This window comes from Bos taurus, chromosome 18 (genome assembly GCF_002263795.3).
Source record: "Bos taurus isolate L1 Dominette 01449 registration number 42190680 breed Hereford chromosome 18, ARS-UCD2.0, whole genome shotgun sequence".
Taxonomy (NCBI): Eukaryota; Metazoa; Chordata; class Mammalia; order Artiodactyla; family Bovidae; genus Bos; species Bos taurus.
This window is the reverse complement of record NC_037345.1, coordinates 8,208,668-8,228,503: the sequence shown is the minus strand read 5'-3', so window position 1 is coordinate 8,228,503 and position 19,836 is coordinate 8,208,668. Positions and strand designations below refer to the sequence as shown.

Below are 19,836 nucleotides of genomic sequence, written 5' to 3'. Positions count from 1 at the left end.
CTTTCCAACTTTGTCTTCCGCCTCTGTCCCTCTCTCTGCTCGGGTCACAGCCAGTTTCCCTCACTACCTTCCCTGCAGGGACCTTTCGCCTGAAGCAGCTCACCCGTGGAGCTTGCGAAGAATGCAGATTCCCGGGCCGGGCCCAGAGACGCGGCATCCAGGAGTCTGCATTTGAAATAATCTGTCCAGGGGACTGTGAAGCAGGCGCTTAAGGACCACCAGTAGAGGACACGTGACCACTGGCCGGCCCACCTGCTCCGCCAGGCCTGGGCGCCTGCCGGTCCCCTGCCTGGGTCCTCCTGTCCTGCCTCCAGCCCCGCTGACAGCCAGGACATGTCAGTTTAAGCATCACCGCTCCGCAGAACCCCTTCCTCTCTTTCCCCTAGAGCAGGGGTTCTCAGCTCTGGCCACACACACCATTTGCCTAAGATGTTAAAAAAAAACAAAACACCAAACAGAACCTGATGCCAGGAGCCTTCCAACTAAATCAGAGTTGCAGTGGGTGGAGTCCAGGCACCCTTTTTTTCTTTTCCTTTTAAAGATATAACCAGTGGGACGTTGGTAAATATCTCACAACCAACTCTGCAGAAAACAGGAGCCCTGAGGGGTAGTGCCTGCCGATTTTCCTGGAGTAAATACTCCCACGGTGACCAATTCAACGGCCAACGTGCCATCCCTGACTGTGGGATCCGAACACGCCAGGGCTCCAGCACACCCCTGGGGTGACGTCAGTCCAGGTGAGTCCACGGATCTCAGGTGCAGTGCTCAGTGACTGTCACAAGTTCCCTGGTGTAACAGACAGCCACCAGACCAGGGTTCCTCCACGCGGACATGCCTGATATTTGCTCCCAGACGGTTCAGGTAACTCCTGGGAGGACGAGGGGGCTGCCCCATGCATGGCAGTGAGTTCAGCAGCATCCCTGACCTCCACCCACTCTTCCAGCAGCACCCCTCCTTCTGCAACTCAAGATGTCTCCAGACGCTGCCAGATACGCCTTGGGGGTCAAAGCTGCCCCCCAGCTGAGAACCACTGACCATGGTCAAGACGTGAAACTTTCCTGAGGCCCAGAAGCTCCTCTCACGCCTAACTCCCCACCTGCCAGGTGGCCTCTATTCTGGCCTCTATCACCCTGGATTTGTTTTCCTGTTCTTGCACTTTAAGGAACAAGATTTAAACTCTATAGCTTCTTCTGTTCCACACTGTGTTTGGGAGATTAGTCCCCGGCTTGCCGGGTGCACTGGTTCGCTCCTGCTCACTGCCCTGCGGTATTCCTTCGTGTGAACAGACCACAGCTTATCCGCGTGTCTGCCCTAGGACACTGGGCTCGAGGCAGATCTCAGTTTGGGGCTGTGACTAACAACGCTGCTGTAAATCTCATACCTGTCTCCCGATGGATGAAGCCCAGCGATGAGGAGCTGCATCCCAGGGTTTACTTTATGCTTAGCTTCATGCAGGCTTCAGTTAGTAGCGCCCTCTCGGGTGACTCAAGTGCACCCAGGGTTGTAGACCACGTGAGTGATGCCTCTGGTTCCTTTCATCACAGCCCTGACCTCGCCGCTCGCTTTCTCACTCCCTGCCCCCTCCGTCCACCGTTTCACCAGCCACTCGGGGGGCGGCTGCTTCACTCTTGTGCCGTCAGCACCTGGCACCCCATGGACCCTCACTAAACGAGTGTTGGAGGGCAGGGGATCTCCTTGTGGGAAGAGTGGTTAAGACTCCACGCACCCAATGCAGGGGGCCTGGGTCGATCTCCAGTCAGAGAACTAAGACCCTGCGTGCTGTGTGGCACAGCCAATAAGACCTGCCCCCACCCCCCACCCCCCAAAAAAAGAGAAAGGATGAAGGTGGTCACTGCTGTCTTCAGGTCCCTCTGTGTACAACAGTGTGCCTGGTTTGTAATTCTGGTTCTTTCTCCTGGGGGTCATCTGGGAGAGAGATTCCATTCTGCATCCCGAGTCAGGGAATCCCTGCTCCAGGGCACCCAGGCAGAGCCATGAAGACTCAGAGGGAAAGCTCTGGGAGGTGCCGTTTCCTGCTCCTGCCCCGAGACCTAAGCCCCAGCTTGGGTGTCTGCGGAGTGAGCCAGGGAGGGAGAGGCTGCAGGAGCAAAAGGAGCCTGAGAGTGTGTGACACCCCGATGTGCCTCATACTTCCTGGGGTGGGCTGCGTTTGACACGCATGCGCATCAGCTCCAGAGGCACAGGCTGCGAGGCCAGGGCACGTGACCACCTGTGTACACAGAGAAGCCGAGGACGGCTGTACAGACTGTGGACTACTCTCAACCTCCTCCTCCTCTTTTTTTTTTTAAAAAAAAAAAAACATAAGCTGCTGTAGAGCGTGAAACAGGCACTCAGGAATGACCGGCAGGACATCTTCATGTTGCCCAGTTCACTCAGGCTTTCAACAATGCTCCAATGCCTCTTCTTTAAGGACTGAAATATATTCCTGTGGTGGCCCCGGCTCTAGTGGTGCCTGGACACGATTTGGCCCTCCTGGAGTTGTGCAGTGCACCGCCTGAACAACTGGACAAGGCTGCTGCTGCAGATGCCATCTGCGCCCTGCAGGTCACATCTTCCCTCGTGACCCCAGAGATCACCATACGAAGTTCATGTGACTAACGGCACCTATGTCACTCTGCATCCTAGGAGCCAACCTCGACCCGGGAAGAACGGGAGCTGGTAATTACCCACCTGGCGTCATCATCCCTCAGCGGGAGGGCTCTGAGAACGTCGCACGGTCTCCCGGGAGGCCCCTGAGGGCGTGCTCAGGGGCCTCCCGGGCTCCCTCCCACGGCTGCCAGGGGGTTAGCTCACTCACAAGCCGACGCACCCAAGCCCTGGGGGACCCAGGACAGTGGCTCTGTCACGCCCTCTTCCCGTCACACGGGCCCGAGGCTGAGCAATCTTCAGAATAGACACGTGTCCCTAAAGCCGAGCCAACACGACAGCTTCGGTGTCGGCTTCTCCCGTCACAGCCTGGGTCTGGGCCCTGGCACCAGGGAGCGTGGGGGTTTGGCAGACGCACTGGGGGCAGCTCCAGTGGAAGCCACTCCACCCTCCCGGCTGGCCAGGTGTATACAGACCCCCGTCCCTGGACAGAGTGTGTCCCACCCAGGTCCTCCCGAGGCCGAGGGCACTGACCTGTTGATGAACTCTTCATAGCAGGAGTAGATGGCAGCCAGGCACACGGCCACCAGGTTGGGCAGGACCCGGGGATGGGGGCAGTGCCCCGTGGGGCCATGCATGCTGGAAAAGAGCAGAGGGCCGGTGAGTGAGCGGCTGTGGGGGCGCCGCCCAGGGCAGGGAGGTGGGGGGTGGGACAGGGTGGCCCCAGTCCTCTGCAGGGAGGTGGCAACCCTGGGATCTGGGTCCTGGGCTCCGCTGTGCACAGGCATGAGGGCCAAGTTCCGGGCCGGGGATCCCTGGGTTCAGGGAGCCTGGGTTCCAGCCCAGCGGAGCACCTTGGCACACTTTGTAAACTCTCCACTCTTTCCTCAGCTCTGGAATGGGGACATCGGCCCCCTCCTCATTTCAGGACCCAATTCTCTAACTCAGGGGATGACGTCGCCTACAGGAGCCAGGCGGCCTGGGACCAACACGTTTATGCCCCGTGGTTCTGTAAATGAGGACTCACAGCACCTCATTTTCCTGTCCATGTGGGCTGCTTTGAAAGAAAAAGTTATTATCGGCATCCTGGCCTGGCACGGGGTCTGGCACACGATCCTCTGCAAATGCCAGCCACTGTTACTTACCACAGCTATCTCGTGTCTGCTTCCTCATCTGTAAAATGGGTCTCGTACCCCCATTCCCAGTGCTGTTTGGGGCCTGGGGACAGTACCCAAAACGTTGCTGGAAAAACGTCATGGCTGCTGGGGCTAAGAGGCCTAACCTGAAACAGTTTCATAAACCATGACTGGGTGCTGTAAGGGGGCCCTGGAGTCCCCAGGGCTCTGGCAGAAGGAGAGTCCTCTGGGTCTGGAAATGCTTTGTGAGTTTCAGGTACTGAGGAGCTTTTGGAACCGGCTTGAACAGGCTCTTGTAATTTTCTTAAACAAAATGAGAAGAGTTGTGACGATCGCTAATGTTCCTGCCACACTTAGGCCCCATTCTTGGTGTTTACATGTGTGAGTTCATCGAGTCCTCACGGTAACCGGATCAAGTGGGTACCATAGTCCTTATCTTACAGATGAGGACACTGAGGCACAGAGAAAAGTTTAAAAAAATCAGAGCGAAACAACCCCCCTTCCCCCACCACCCCAAAACCGGAAGTGACTCAGAGGATCTGACTTCCTCGAGGCCAAGTTTGGGAGGTGGCTGTTCAGTTCCCCATCGAGGACTCTCCGGGGCTACCAGGAGAAGGTTCCTCACACCCCCAGCACCCACAGGAATACTCTTATCATTTACAACTGCTGCCATTTCCCGAGTTCCTAGTGACCATCAGGCACTGTGCTAGGGGCCTCCTCAGATATTATCTGATTAATTGCACAAACAATCCTGGGAGAGAACAGAGGAAAGAGGATCAGAGAAGTACAGCAACTGACTTGATGTCACACAGCAAGTGAGTGCCTCAGATGGTACATGGTCAAGAGGACCCAAGAGGCCCTTGTAGAAGATGAGGTGCCTGGGGCCTCTTAACGCCAGCAGCGCCTCTCCTGGGTGCTAGGGAAAGCTGGCCCGCCGGCCAGGAGAGGAGGGGCCCCAGACGAGAGACCCACCTCTGAATGAACTTCTTCACCACCTCCATCCCCGCGTTGAGCTCGTTCAAGGCAAGGATGTACTCCTGAGTAAACAGCCTCAGTCGTGGGCACTTCCCAAAGTCCTGCAGGGAGCGCAGAGGACAGGGGTTGGGAGGAGACCAGAAGGGGTGTGGGGTCCCACTCTGCCCCGGGTGTGTGAGCAACAAGGTGCCGCCAGCGACTCCCTCCTCCTAGAAGCACACACGTCTTCCACGTGAAGGAACGGGCCTGCTCACTCCTGAGCTCACACCCTTCCATGGCTGCCTGTGGAGCTGGAAGATGACCTGGCACAGGAGGGTCCCTGGCCCTGGTCAGCCACCCTGCGATGGGGCAGGGGTCAGCACGCCACCCAGACGTGCTGGGAACACAGCCCAGCTGGGCCGCGTGGGGGCCTGCTGATGCCCAGCCGGCCTCCAGCCATGACCACAAACGCCTTTTCTGCAGCCCCCAAGGGATTCTGGGCCCCCTGCTTCCTGTGTGGGCATGCGTGCCTGAAAGCTGTGGCCTGGAAGGCAGGTGTGTGCCCTGGACAGGGAGTGTGTGTAGGGAGGTGGCTGGTAAGTCCGGGGTCAGCCCAGCAGGGGTGGGGCAGGAAGGAGGAATCACGTGTCCAGAGTGAAGAGCAGGGATGGAGAGTGTGGGCCGGGCCAAGGACTGAGCCCTTTTCCACATCATGTTAGGGACCTGGAGTTGCTGGGCTTCTGAACCCACGAGCTGGGGTGCCAACAGTCAGGAGGGCTGGTCAAGGTACGAAATGAGGTTGACCAGCACGACCTCAGCGGGGAGCCTGGAGGTCTCCAGCCTCCTCGGCTTCTCCTCCAGCCCCCACTCGGGGGAACCCACTTAACAAAAAGCAACCTGGGCCAGGACTCTAATCTAAACAGAGCCCCTGGGGACTTCCCCTGCGGATCTCATGGATCCCACAGGCCCTGGGCAAAGAGCTCGGAGTAGGATGCGGCCCGCCGCCTCCTCTGGCCAGCTCACAGGGTGGGTTTCCAGACCTGCCTGGTGCTCTGCACCTGCAGGGAAGGGCTGAATTAGGCTCCCCAAGGGGTAGGGGCTCATCTCTTCCCACCCTGCCTGCTAGAGTTACGCCTCTGCATGAGGAGGGCAGCAAAAGCCACGGAGAAAGCTCAGAAGGAATCTAAACACGTGCGTGTGTGTGTGTGCACATACATACCTACGTGCACACATGCGCACTGGGCTTGAAGACGGGGCCCCTGCCTGAAGCCTGACTGTGCTTTCACACCGAGGTGGACGCCCGCAGTCCCCGGGAGAAGGCGGCAGGAACGCCCCTCCCTGGGCCCACTGTTGCTCCCTGTGCAACAAGGGCTCCGAGAACTCACCTCCAGGACCCTTCCACCCATGAGGTTTTATGATTCTATGAAAACTGCTTCCATTAAGCCATGCTAAAGATAACTGCCATTATCATCTCTATTAGATTTCTGCAGAGCCAAGGTCATTTTTAACATTATAGATTGGCCTGGTGGCCTTTGAACATGTGGGTGAGGGACATCTCGCCTCTTTGGCAAAGTTGAACACGCTCCCCTTGGAAAGCAGGAGGTCTGATCAGCCAGCGGTCCACTAGGACCATGGCGACATCTTCCTGCCACCTTGGCTACAAGAACATGCCAGTGAGTGGCATGTGGGCACAGGAACTATGATTATTCTTAGGGACGCAGTGAAAACATTGTTTAGAATCTCCAGGGGAACGTACTTAATGACTGCTTCCATATCTAATTTTTATTGCGGCCCAGGGAGCAACACTCTGAGATTCTTAACCTAGGTTAGGACTGCTCACCCACGAGATGGAACACGTGATATACCAACAAGAGCTGCACTCGCAGTATAGGAACTGCAGAGTAGGAACACTCACAGGTCCATGGCTGGCGGCCAGCTAGGCACTCACTGGCCAGTGAGTGACCAGGCGCTCCATGCCAGCTCCCAAACAGCGTCCCGGCCAATCACTGAGCTTTAGGGGGTGTCATGTGGGTGACACCGAAGGCTCGTGGTGCTTCCCACACGGGGCGTGAGCCACAGTCACATTTGCCTCTCCTGCAGGAGGGCCTCACTCCCGACCCGGTCCTGCCTACAGCTCTCCTCACACAGTTCGGTGTGTAATCAGTGGACTTCAAGAGCAAGCGGACTGTGAAGCTTTATAGCATCCCTGGACGCCGGGACCACAGGGGGGAAGTTCTATAAACATGAAGAGAGGGTTCTCGCCTGAGGGATCCCGGGCTCTGCCAGACCACAACAGATGCTATAAATTCTGAGTCTGCCCTGTAGCTGTTCTGATTTTTATCCAGAAAATTACATGGTTAACACTCTGGGCCCATAAAACTAACCAGACATAAGGGAGACGCTGTACAGTCAAGCCTTGGGAGGCTGCCTGAATTTTGACGTTTTCCCCTTTGAAGTCAGACGTCCTAAGAGAACCCTTATTAAGTGCTTCTGTACCTGAGGAGGGTGGACCCTGGCCAGGGACGCCCTGGGTGGGTGGTTCCGTCCCTGACAAGTGCGATGAGATGAGGTCTCTTCCCAAAGGAACTCCAGTACCTTTGCTCTGGGCTCCGAGAGAACGTGACCCTCACCTCACACCACATCCACAGTGACTTTAAAGTTAACAGTCAGGGACCCTTTTCTCCCAGCTGGCCAAAGCCAGAGAGTGCCCTTGAAATGATTAAAGCCCAAATCAGGCAGAACACCTCTCAACCCCCACCCCTCAGAGAACTTTCTTTCTTAGTCCTGGAGACAAAACTGGATGGAGGGGACCCACCCCCTGTGCTCAGAAAACAAGAAACACATGTTCATCTCAAACCATGGAGGAGAGCTCTGAAACAAGCGATAGTTCAACGGCGGAAACAAGCGATAGTTCAACGGCGGTGTGCGATAGATCAATCAGAGAGAATTCGCACAGCACCAGCAGGGTTCCCCGCTCGTGGGTGCCTGGAGGAAGATTCTGCAGCTACTCTGGGCTCCTCGGGACGAGCGCTGTGATGGACTAAGGATGTCTGCCCTGGGAGTGGGATGCTGGGCGTGGCGCACGTGTCCTGCGTTTCCACCCCTTACTGGGGAAGGGGATGGGCTGCATCTTCCTCTTTGGGGGCCCGGGGTCAAGGCAGGAAAGCTCCCTCACAGATCAAACTGTGAGCAGGTCACCCTTCTTCAGAGCTGTTTTCACACCTGCCCACAGGGTCCCAGAGTGACCCACGGGACTCTCTGGGTCTCCTCGTCTGCAGGAGGCCACAGGCCATCAGGAGAGCCATGTGAGACAATACATTGGAGTGTCACTTGGCCCCGAGAGGCGCTCCGTGCGTAGCTGAGAGCAGGTGTTCCTGTTCCGGTTCCCAGCTGTGGTCCTGGGGCCTGTCGGCCAAGTCTGCTCAGCCCCAGCTTCCCCGCATGCAATGCAGAGAAAACAACCACATCCAGGGCTGTTCCCACTGGCCCGAGGCGAGACTGCAGAAGGGCTGGCGGGTTACGGGCGCCTGGACCACTGAGTGTGCAATGAAATGCTGCCTCTGTGCTTTTAAAATGAACTACAGGGCAGACTTGACGCGGATTTCCCCACGGTTCCCCCAGGCCCTTTTCCTGTCCTGGGATCCCCTCCTGAACACCTGTGACACTGAGTTGTCAGGTCCCTTGGGGCCTCGAGGCTGTTTCCTCCTCTCAGACTCTCCTTATGTTTGAGCACCTGGCCGTTCAGAGGACCATCGTGTGGAAACGTTCCTCAGCTGGGACTGGTCTGAGGCTTTTCTCACCATCAGACGGAGGCGGAGGGTTGGAGAGAGAAGACCCCCGCGGGCTGGGGCCCTCCTGCTCACATCACAAAGGGTGCCTGCCACACCATGACTTCTTACTGTTGGCCCCGACCTTGCCCAGCAGGCTGAGGTCACGACCGTCAGGTTCCTGCACCGCCCGGCCCTGCTCCCCACTTCCACGGATATTGCCCCCGCAGCCCCCTCCTACGGAGTGAGGGGTTCACCCCCCCTCCTCGAGGGCCCAGTTTCCCAGGTATTATCTGTGATGCTATACACACGAGACCTATCTCTTCTCCCCCGACCACGTTATTTTTGTCATTCTTACTGTGCAAAGATTCTTCCTGTTGCCTTTTACCTGCAAAGCATAGAGCCAAGCAGGGCAGGCTGCACGAAGACCCCAACTTGCAATCCCAAGTCCAGTCCCCTGGTCCTTGGCCGCCAGTCCCATCTCCCAGTTCTTTGGGAAAAGTGACAGACTGGAAGCTCGTGGCCCTCGGGGGGCTCTGCAGGGGGGGGCCCTGGGCAACTCACCATGTTATGCTTCAGGATCCTCTGGACCACAGGGGTGAACACCTCGATGACCACCATGGACCGGGGCCGCTCTCTGCAGTGCTGGGGAGACAGCAGCACATGGTCAGGGACGGGCCTGGTGGGGTCCGGGGGGGCCCCCGCGAGCCCTGACCGCGGTGTGCGGGGGAGGTGGGGACCAGCTCTGCTGCCCGGGGCTCCGGGAGCCCTGACCACCATGTGCAGGGGAGGCGGGGGCCCAGCTCTGCTCCCCCGGGCCCCCGGGAGCCCTGACCGCGTGTGCGGGAGAGGCGGGGCCCAGCTCTGCTGCCCGGGGCTCCGGGAGCCCTGACCACCATGTGCGGGGGAGGCGGGGGCCCAGCTCTGCTGCCCAGGGGTCCCCGGGAGCCCTGACCACCATGTGCGGGGGAGGCGGGGCCCAGCTCTGCTGCCCGGGCCCCTCGAGCCCTGACCACCATGTGCGGGAGAGGCGGGGCCCAGCTCTGCTGCCTGGGGGCCCCAGGAGCCCTGACCACCATGTGCGGGGGAGGCGGGGGCCCAGCTCTGCTCCCCTGGGCCCCCGGGAGCCCTGACCGCGGTGTGCGGGAGAGGCGGGGCCCAGCTCTGCTGCCCGGGGCTCCAGGAGCCCTGACCACCATGTGCGGGGGAGGCAGGAGCCCAGCTCTGCTGCCCGGGGCCCCTGGGAGCCCTGACCACCATGTGCGGGGGAGGCGGGGGCCCACCTCTGCTGCCCGGGGGCCCCAGGAGCCCTGACTGCGGTGTGCTGGGGAGGTGGGCCCAGCTCTGCTGCCCGGGCCCCCTGCTCCACACTGCTGTGCGGCTTTCTGTTCCCTCTGGGGAGAGGACGAAGAGTGGGCGGGGATGGGACCTCCTGCTTGCTCTCGGTTTTATCTGACAGTCTGCGGTTGTTGCCGGTGGTACAGACAATCCTATTTAATAGGACAGTCCTATCACACAGTCCTGTTTAACAGCGTGAGATTCCTGCAGCACGAAGGTCCAATGGAAGAGTCTCTTGAAAATCGGGGGCTAGTGTTTGGATGCCAGAATCTCAAAAATTCCGTGAGTCTTCTGTCGAGGGCTTTGAGAGTAAGCTTACTGCCGTGTGCAGGGCACACATGGCTCTCAGCGTATCTATCTCACGGGCATGGGATTTTGTTTTTCAAAATGAAATTGAAGGCCCTTGATTGGAGCAGATGGGACCCACTGCTCCAACACATTTAAACCTGCCGGGGCCTGAAGGTGCTGTTTCCAGAAGGCCTGGACTTGGGATGTGAGAAACCAGGGCTTTCCTGGATAATCCTTCATAAACAAACCCTCCCCAGAACTCAGGGTCCTGGCTTCCAAGAACTGGAGGCCCCCAGGACCTGCCTAGCCATGCTGCGCCTGTCTCCCTGGTGCACACAGCCCACACCCCCACGAGCTTGGGGAAGAGGCTCGGCAGGAGGAAGACCAGAGGAGCTGGACGAGCAGCAAACCCAGGCCCAGCAACTGTCCAAGGACATCAGATCACTGCGTCAAAAACCACCCGGCCAGGGACCAAGCAGGACAGCCTGCTGGTCCGGCCCTGAGGCCACCAAGGTGCACTCTCGGGCGAGGGGTGACTGGTCCCGACGTGCTCTGGGCGTGTTCAGTGCGAATCCCACCGCGAGGCTGGTGCTGGGTCCCTGGGAGCAGAGATCCTGCTCCGAGGCTCCTCCAAGCTCACCTGCACCCCCACCACCCCATACTTGCCCAGCTCAGGGAAAGCCCCATGGCCAGGCTCCCACTGTGGGCCAGCCGGTGCTCACGGGAGACCTGGCTAATAAAAGCCCAGCTCTGATGTCAGGAGCCAGAAAACGTGCTGCAAACTTCTCTCAAGACGGCCAGGAAGATACTCCCAGGAAAGCTCAGTGCTCCCCCTTGACCTGTTGGTCTGGACCCTGGGCCTCACTTATCACCTGGCTGGTGGAGAGGAGGCCTGGCTCGTCTCTAACTCTGTCTGGGGCCCTGATCTGTTCGGGGAGGAGTCTGGGTTTCCAGGAAATTTCGCAAAACCAACCCCCACAACGCACAAATGGAGACAGTCTGCTTCCTGCAAACACAGCCCCGCTTCGGCGATGCCGTACCTTGCAGAAGAATTCACAGAGATCCGGTGGCGGATGGTTGTTTTCCAGCAAAGGAGCGATTGCCTGAAAGAAGAGGAACACACATCAGTCGGAATCTCTCGGAAGGAATCGTACGGGGGTGTGTCAACCCACGAGGGCTGATTCACGGTGGAAAACCCGACCTTCTGGTCGCTGTCTGGGCAGATAAGGCCAGTTACATGAGCACCTCAGTGGGAGATGAAGCCATGGAAACTGAGGCTCTGTTCACAGCAGCAACCGGCAGGCTGACCCACAGGTGGAGAAGGGGCCCAGGGTCTTACTTGCCTGGGGTTGTGTTGTTCAATATAGTAGCCACTGGCCATGTGTGAATCTTAACATTTTAAGTGACATGGGAGAAAACTTTTTTTTTAGCCATGCCATGTGGCTTGCAGGATCTTAGTTCCCCAACCAGGGATCGAACCTGCAGCAGAAGCACAGAGTTTTAACCACCACTGGACTGCCGGGGAAGCCCCAAGAAAGTAATTTTTCAAGGCAATAAAAGCTCAGTTCCTGAGTTATGCTAACTACATTTCAAGTGCTCACCAGTGCCATGAAGCCAGTGGCCACCACCAGGTACAGGGCAGACAGAGGGCATGCCCATCACCACGGGAAGCTCTCCCCCATGGTGTGGGAAGGGGGTGGTGGGCTCTAAGCTGACCGCGAGGCTGAGCCCACTGCCCTTGCGCCGCCCCCCACAGCCACGTGGACCAATCACCACACTGGTGATAATAACAGCACACCATGAGCAACATCCCAGCGGCCGCTGCTATAACAGGGCGCTTGTCTGTGCCGGGCTCCGGGCTGTGTCCCGTCATTCACTCTTCACTACGCGCTGGCAGGCGGGTGTGTGTCCTGCCCTTTCCTTAGAGAGGTGAAGTCTGCAGCCCAGAGTCACATGGTTAGGAGGTTCTGGAGCCAAATTTGAACCCTCAAGTGTGACCCAAGAGCATGAGCTATTCACCAGCCGACTTCTCAGCCTGAGCTCTCCACAAGACCGGGATATAGGCAACCCATCTGGGGACAAAATGCAGAGGAGGGGAAAGGCGGTGATGAGAGACCCCAAGTAAGCCAGGCCCACGGTTTGGGCTCCGCACTTCGTTTTCAGAAGCTCAGCGCCTGGCCTGCCGGATGGGGATGCTCCTCTGCCCCATGTGGGTGACCACGGGAGAGGCCAGGTCGCAGCAGGGGGAGGGGACAGGACGAGGGGTTCCCCCAGCCCTCGAGTTACCACCTGGCCCTCAGCACCGCTCCCTGCACTGATCTCTGGGAGGGGGGACCACGAAGCAGGGTAGAGCCCCTTGGCTCCAGCCCCTTCCATCAAGCTGGCCCCCCTCTTCACAGGAATGAGTCAAAGAATGAAGGAGTGGGAACAGATTAAGTGTCCACTGTGGATGTCAGGCGTGGGCTCCACGCTTCCACTGCTATTATCTCGTTTGAGCCTCATGACAACTCTGTGAGGTCAAACGGGAGTGATTTCCACTCGTACAGATGAAGAGACAGAGGGTTGGGGAGGCTGTTACAAGCCCTGCACCAGTCACAGAGTAGTGATCATTTTAGATTGTAGTATTAAAAAGAAGAGTGTATGTTCTTGTGGAATCTTTCCCAGTTAATTGTTCCAGCAGCCCTGCAGGAAAGGCTGTGGTCACACCCATTTCACAGATGAGAAGACTGAGGCTCAGAGTGTCAAGGCAGCTGAATGGAGTACAGGGTGGACCAGGGGTTCTCCCTCAGGGTTGCTTTGTCCCCCTCCCAGGGGGAATTAGCATGTCTGGAGACAGTCTGATCGTCATGACAGGCGGATGTGACTGGCATCCAGGGGGTTGTGGCCAGGGATGCTGTGACATCCTACAATGGGCGGGACAGTCCCCACCATGAAGCACCATCCATGCACAAACGTCCCTAGTACCGAGGGCAAGAAACGCCAGGTTAGACGTGCAAGAAAGGACTTAAGAGAATCTCCAAGACATGTCGTTAAGTAAACAAACCAAACACAGAACAACACATTCAGCTTCACATCGTTAATGTTAAAAGCAAAATATAAACACACAACTGTATCTCTCTGTAGGAGTTTATCACCCCCTGAAATGCCCCAGGGCTGGGATGGGATGAATCTTTTCCTTTTTGTTTTTAAAAACAGTGAAAATATACTCATGAAATTCTTAAAGATATTCTTTAAGTAAAATTAAAAGCTCTTCATTATTTGCCCAAGGTCTCAGCTGGTATGAGGTTGGCCCAGGGTCTACACTTGCCTCTGAACTTGAACCATACTTGGCTTTAAGCCCATGCTCTTTGCCGGTATGTGGGAACCCTGCCAGGGTCTGGACCCCAGGTCCCCGCTTGTCCAGCGACAGGCCAGCTGTTACCAGCCAACAATTACCTACAGCACTGACTGATGGGTTGAATAAAACCAACTCAAATTACTTGTGAAAGTATTTCTGAAAACTAAGTACATTAAAAAAAAAATACCTAATACCAATCCCCGTGGGGAGAAGACTCATCATCAGCAGGTCAAATCGGATAATGTAATCGCTGGGATGAAAAGGAGGCGACAGAAGGCTGGGTGGTTATTTTAACAGCACTGGTCACAGAGAACACTGGACACGAGAGAGGCTGTAAAACGGTGGGCTCAGGGTCAGACCTCGAGATCAAATTCTTTCCCGTTCTCAGGCTTCCCCGCTGAGCAGGGAAACTCAGCCCAGTGCAATTAAGGGGTCAGCTGGCCAAATTAGCTGGATAAACGCAGCCCAGATTTCTCAGATCAAAATTCCTTTCCCAGGCTCCTCCCAAGTCCAAGGCCCTGACCCCGCTTCGGGAGACAAGGTGCAGAGTGGGACCCGGGGTGCTGCCAGCCGGGAGGGGAAGACGCCAGCGCCTTGCTCGGTCACCGCCTGCTTCTCCGACAGACGGAGCTTCTTTGCCTTCGCCCGTGCTGGGTCCCCGCCTGGACTGCCTCGCCCTGGGAGCGTCCTATCCGTCGTTAGGACTCCAGGTCCCTCACCTCCTCCTTGAAGCCCTCCGTCGTCTTCCTCCCAGTTCCTCTGTACTCCCCTAACTCCCTGGATGCATCTCCAGCCCAGACCACGTGATTTCCAGATTATCTGCCACGTTCCCCCAGCACACAGTCATCCCTCAATGGCAGCTCTCTCAGTGGAAAAGAGACCAGTGTCTGGCACATACTTGTACTCATGGGTCAACAGATGTCTGTTAAGTTAAATTATTAATTGACAGTATGCCAGAGAAACGAGGTGGTGGGGAGGCCCAGGTCAATGCTGCCCCTGTTCTAGCAAGAGAAGGCGAGGGGTGGTCAGGGCAGAGCGTGGGGAAAACCTCTACATTCTGAGTGGACACTCAGCGAGCAGCTGCGGTGAGTGACTACGTGGGGGGGACCTCCACAGAAGCTTCTGCCTTTGCGTTCTGTGATTAAAACGCAATTCAGAGGGGCACGGTGTCTGGGATGTTGCCCTTGTATGAAAAGCTCTACCCACGGGACCTCCTGGGCAGGCGAATTTTCTAGACCCTTTCCCAGGCATACAGAGCTCTGCCTCTCACTTCCATTTCAAGTTCTGCCTTCCTGCTTCCCACTGCCTTAACGTTTCATGCTCCAGCAAAGCTGACGTGCCCAGAATATCCCATGTTGCTTAAAATCTCTGTTTACACTTTGTTTTCTCTCTCTGGAAAGACATTCCTCTGTTTCCCCATCTGGCAAACTCCTATTGATCCTTCAAAACCCAGCTCAGAACCTCACTGCCTCTGGGAAGCTCTCTGGCTTCTTTCCCAGGTGAGTTCACCACTCCACTCTCCAGATTACAAGCCTCTGTCTTTGCAATGATCTCATTTAACAGATGAAGGACTCCTTGGGAGCAGGGGGTGTCTTAACTATCCATGAATTCAAACACACAGCACAGGGCCTGGTGCCCAGAAGGGGCAACTTCTTTTCTTTCTTCTCTCTGGTGTTAGAATCACCCAGGAAGGATGTTTCACCTCAAACACGCTTACAACTATCCCTCACTTTGCACATCAGAGGTAATTATATCCAGGTTCTATGTGTGGATTAGGAGACAGGTCCTGGGGCAAGAAAGAGCAAGTTTACCTTTCAGCTAATGGGGTGACGGCTGAGAATACATCATACAGTCTCTGCCATCTCCTGCCTCTGACTCTGCACAGCAGACTCAGGAAGGAGGAGGCGATTAAGACACATTTGCTACAAGCCTCAGAGACTGATAATTACCACCCCCTCCCATCAGCTGGGGCTCTGACATGTGCAAAGACAGGAGGGAGGCATGTCTGGCCTGACAGAAGGGACGAAACTGAGCAAGGCCGCTGTGCTGGTAGACGGCACTCGTGCCTGGGGGATCCACTCGGACCCGGGTAGGGCTGCGGGTGCGGGAGAGGGGTGAGGGAGGGGGCTGCCCAGGACTTACCACGATGATGTTCTCGTGTTCCTGGGTGGTCAAGTTTGTGTTCTGAAGGGCGAGCAGGGACGGCAGGAGGAAAACAGAACAAACACACGGTTAGTAAGATGGAACATCGGTATCTCAAAGGGCCACATGGTTTCAAAACCACTTTCAGCCTCTCGGACAGAGGACGGCTGTCACTTTTTCTTAATCAAATAGATCAGAAGCTGATCAAAGTCACAGTCGGGGAGTTGGGGGTGAGAGGAAGTGTAGCCTTGGGGCAGGGAGAAGAGAGCTCCAAGTCCCTGTTTCACCAGTGGAGTGACACGCCCTCGGGCGAGTCACTTCTCAGTGAGACGGTTTCTTCGTCCACGGATGGGGTCCACTTTGGGCTTAAACCTGTGCTTGGCCCTTTTCATGGCGACACACGCCCCCTGGAAGCCTGGAGGCAGGTGCATAATAAACACGTAAAACCCTCTGTCAGCCAGTCTTTGGGAAGTATTTCAGTGGCTCCCCAGCTAGGTTCCCAGGGAACACTAGAGTTCCACGATGTTGGCCCAAGATGGTTTAGCTATGTTAGAATTCTAGTGACCAACCTGCAAAAGTATTAAGTGGAATGGATTAAACTTGCTAAATTTTTAGGTTTTTTTTTCCCTCTCCTCCCTCTCTGAATTTTCTTACGTAACTGGTGCCTGTGACCACCATCCTGTGTATAAGAAAGAGGATGTGAATGAGGAAAGGGACAGATATGCAATAAACAAGAGACAGTCTCCTTTAGCGAAACAAGAGTCTTGTCTGTTTCACTAGCATCCTGGTGTGTTCTGCTCTGAGCGTCTCTGTGGACACAGACTTCCACCGGTGTCGACTCTCTCCAACAGGTGTTCGTAACACACCTCCTCACTGGGCAGTAAATGGCAAGACCAACACGGTCCCCAGATTCTGGAAGGAGCCCCACGGACTGAACAGGTTTAAGGAGTGTCTGGTATCGAACGCGTTTACACCAGCCAAAGCGAAGGAAAAGCAAAGGAGCTATCCTTCTGCTTTGGTCCAGGCAGCTGGCTGCCAAGGGAGGCGGGGTGAGCGCTGGGAGCATCCCAGTTCCCATGGCAACCACCCGACCTGTGTGCCCAGGGTCCAGACCACGCAGGGGGGATGCTGTTTGGATTCTAACACCTTTCCTTTCTGTGGATGTGGGTGGAGTCTGAGCAGCCACGAATGGCAGACTTTTAACCACCAGCCATTTCTCAGCCAAGGTCAGGTAAAAAGCCTGGCTTTCGCAGCTCTGCTCACCACGCCTCAGGTGCTGTGTCAGGGCTCCGCAACACTCCTTCCACCCGCTTCCTGCGCCCGTGACAGGTCCTACGGCCAGGGGCTCGCCCAGTGGTGGGGATGACAGGGTGGAGTGGGGCTGTGACCCCGTCTGCCCTGTCCCTGAGCCCCCATCTCCCACCACTGAGCTGCAGGGCTTAGGCCACACAAGGGCCAGTTCCCCCTTTTGGGCTGCTGTGGGCACACTGAAGGGACCACCGGGCCTCACCGCCCCGCGCATAGTTCCAGCAAGAGTCTCTCGCAGGCACGGGTGTGTCTCTTTGGTCCCCGTCGCCGGTGACAGCCCCTGCCCTTCTCAGGGAGCCTTCTCTCCACTGAAGCTCCTCCTGACCCTGGGTGGGGAGTGCTCACTAACAGCCACTGTGTTGGAGGGAACAACTGTATGCCACACAGAGTGGGCACTCCACACACTCGACCCAACAAAAGCCCGGGAGGCAGGGGACGCCGGCTTCCACAAGCCCGTCCTCGTTCTCCCTTCTCGGGATCCTGCCCGTCTTCGGGCCGATTTGGTGATGATGCCTGGAGCCTCTTAGGAGGAGGAGGTTTGGGCAGCAACTTAAGTAAATAGAACAAAGAATCTAATCCACATGCTCGAAACAAAAAAGGGCAAGGAGTGGGGAGAGCTTGCTTTTCCAGCCATCCCCTCTACGTATCCAGCTGACGGTGCTGAAGGTCAAGTTCACAGCCATCTCCCACCATGAGAGAAATGTGACTGTTCATCAACTGGTCCCCGTATATCAGGCACAGAGCCAGGCTCTGTGTACACATGAGGACATCCAATCCCTAATTCTAGGAAACGGGTGCTAATCTTAGCCCAACGCACTGGGAGACCTAGCTCCTTGTGTAAGGCCCGTGAGCTCCTGAGGGTAGAGCCACGACTTGCCGACTCCGCACACTGCTGCCCTAGGGGCCTGGTCCCTCGCTCACCAAAAAGCCTCCTCCAGTTCAGGTAACATCCCATCCACCTCACAGTGGGGCAGACCTGGGCCTGGGTCCTGCCCACCCCTCATCCAAGTGACCCTGAGCAGCCGACTTAACCCCGCAGAGCCTCCATTTGTGATTCCGTGTGCTTGCCGTGCAGGGTCGCTGGGAGAAATGTAAAGGGGCTGGTGTAAACGCCTGCCACCCTGATCATCACAGGGCATGTGCTCAGAGAACCTTGGTGTCACTGGCAGAGGCGTGAATCTCACTGGAGGGGACGCCGTCTGGGCTGCAGCCCCAGCTCTGTTCCTTGCCAACGGCTGCTCTCATCAGTACATCGGGGACAATATGGGCCCCCTGCCTGACACCCAGCAGGTGCAGAGGAGATACAAGCTTCTTCCATTTTTGTTTCTTTAAATGCCTTCGTCTCTCTACCCTAGCTCTTGGGATCAGCTGACTCTGAGACCCTTGATCTAAAGCCTGAGAAGTGATGTGAAGTCTGTGAGACTGTGGCCACGGGAACCACATCTGAGATGAGCAGGAAGTCCCAGCAGAGGCCAGTCACAGGGTCACCTGCCACCGTCCCCACCACGCTGACCACAAGCCTGACTTAGAGATGGTGGCTGAGACCAGTGGGGCCAACAAAGTGGTCAGAGCGACTGTGCGGTGGGAGCCAGGCCGCCCTTCGGGGTGGACTTTCCAGCCCCACGGCCTACTCAGCAGGTCACACGGTGTCTCTGGGCCTCAGTTTCCCCATCTGTGAAATGGAGGCAGCGAGGCCCATCTCTCAGGGGGAATGTGAGTGTTAGATGGAAAGCTGTGTGCACGGCACCTGCTTGGCACATGAGAGGTGCGTCCTGAGGATGAGCCGCTCCGCTTTCGCCTGCGAAAAACCAGCCTGGGCCTGCCAACTGGCCCCACCCACCACGCTGGAGTCCTGGACTCAAGGCTGGGCTGACGGCGCCCGGCCTCAAATCCCAGACTGTGACCGTGATCCGTTCCAGAGTCGCAGTCTTGAGTCTCCCATGGGATGAGGCTGGCCTCCCACCTGACTGAGGACGGTCACACCCTCTGCCCACAGCCATCTCTGCCATGCACCTTTCACTGCCCGCCCCCACCTCCCCCCAGGGTGGGGGACCCTCTCTCCTCAGCAGGCGTGGAAGGCTTGGGCCGGTTTCCTGAACCTATGGGCAGTGACCAGCCTGTGCCTGGGAGAGAGCGGAGGTTCTAGGTAGCAGGGACCTTGTGCGGGGTCTGGGGGGCTGCAGAGGAGCCACCCAGGGAACCAGGGCCACTCCCAAGGAAGAGGGACAGAGAGACCACTCTGGTGGCCATGCATAGCTGAGACCGGGAGTCATCAACCCCAGCAGCCCTCAGGGGCCAGGGAGCAAATGAAAGAGGGCAGCATTGACCTCTGTGAAGCACTCAGAATAGCACGGGGACAGAGGGGACAGTGAGACGCTCCCGAGTGCCCCTTGCTCTCCATTGGGCAGACCAGCTAAGATCAGGCCTCATGTCCCGCCATCTTTCCTGCCCCGGGAGGGAGGCGACCACCTTTATCCAGGAGCCCGGGGCCACGCCTGGCACACGGCACATGCTCACAGCCTGAGGCTGCCTGGTGAAGCCGGAGGCTCGGCTGGGTGGCGCTGCGCAGCCAGCTGCCAACTGCTGCTAGGCATTCTGATCGTTTCTAAACACGACCTGCAAAGTCCTACTTTGTGGTAAAGCCTCTTGATTTTTCAAACCCTGTGTGAGCTAAACAGTGTGGCTGTGGGCTGTGGGTGCTGAGAAGACCAGGAAGCCACGTCTGCCCGGAACCCCAACGCTGGGTGTGGGGAGGCGGCCAGTGCAGGGGGTGGAGGAAGGGCGGTCTGGGGGCTGCACGATGCACTCCCACCCAGGATGAACGAGAGGATTCTGACAGCGGCCGCCAGCCCAGCTCGGGTCCAAGGCCAGCCCCTGCCAGGTCCTGTCCCAAAGCAGGTCCTGGGGCACGGTGGGGTGACAACCACTCTCCCCTCGACCTGACCTCCTTCTCAGCTCC

The 19,836-nt window shown here is 57.2% G+C and overlaps 1 protein-coding gene across 3 annotated transcripts in view; it reads right to left on the bottom strand.

Moving 5' to 3' along the window:
• CMIP (c-Maf inducing protein) overlaps positions 1 to 19,836 on the bottom strand; it is a 212,974-nt gene that overhangs the window by 28,870 nt on the left and 164,268 nt on the right. For all 3 annotated transcript variants that reach the window (XM_024978891.2, XM_059877378.1, XM_010814380.4), the window contains 5 exons: positions 15,570 to 15,611; positions 11,131 to 11,193; positions 9,029 to 9,109; positions 4,716 to 4,819; positions 3,142 to 3,246 (listed from right to left, as the gene is read on the bottom strand). In XM_024978891.2, coding sequence (XP_024834659.1) covers positions 3,142 to 3,246; positions 4,716 to 4,819; positions 9,029 to 9,109; positions 11,131 to 11,193; positions 15,570 to 15,611 — 395 coding nt within the window. The remainder of the gene's footprint in view (positions 1 to 3,141; positions 3,247 to 4,715; positions 4,820 to 9,028; positions 9,110 to 11,130; positions 11,194 to 15,569; positions 15,612 to 19,836) is intronic.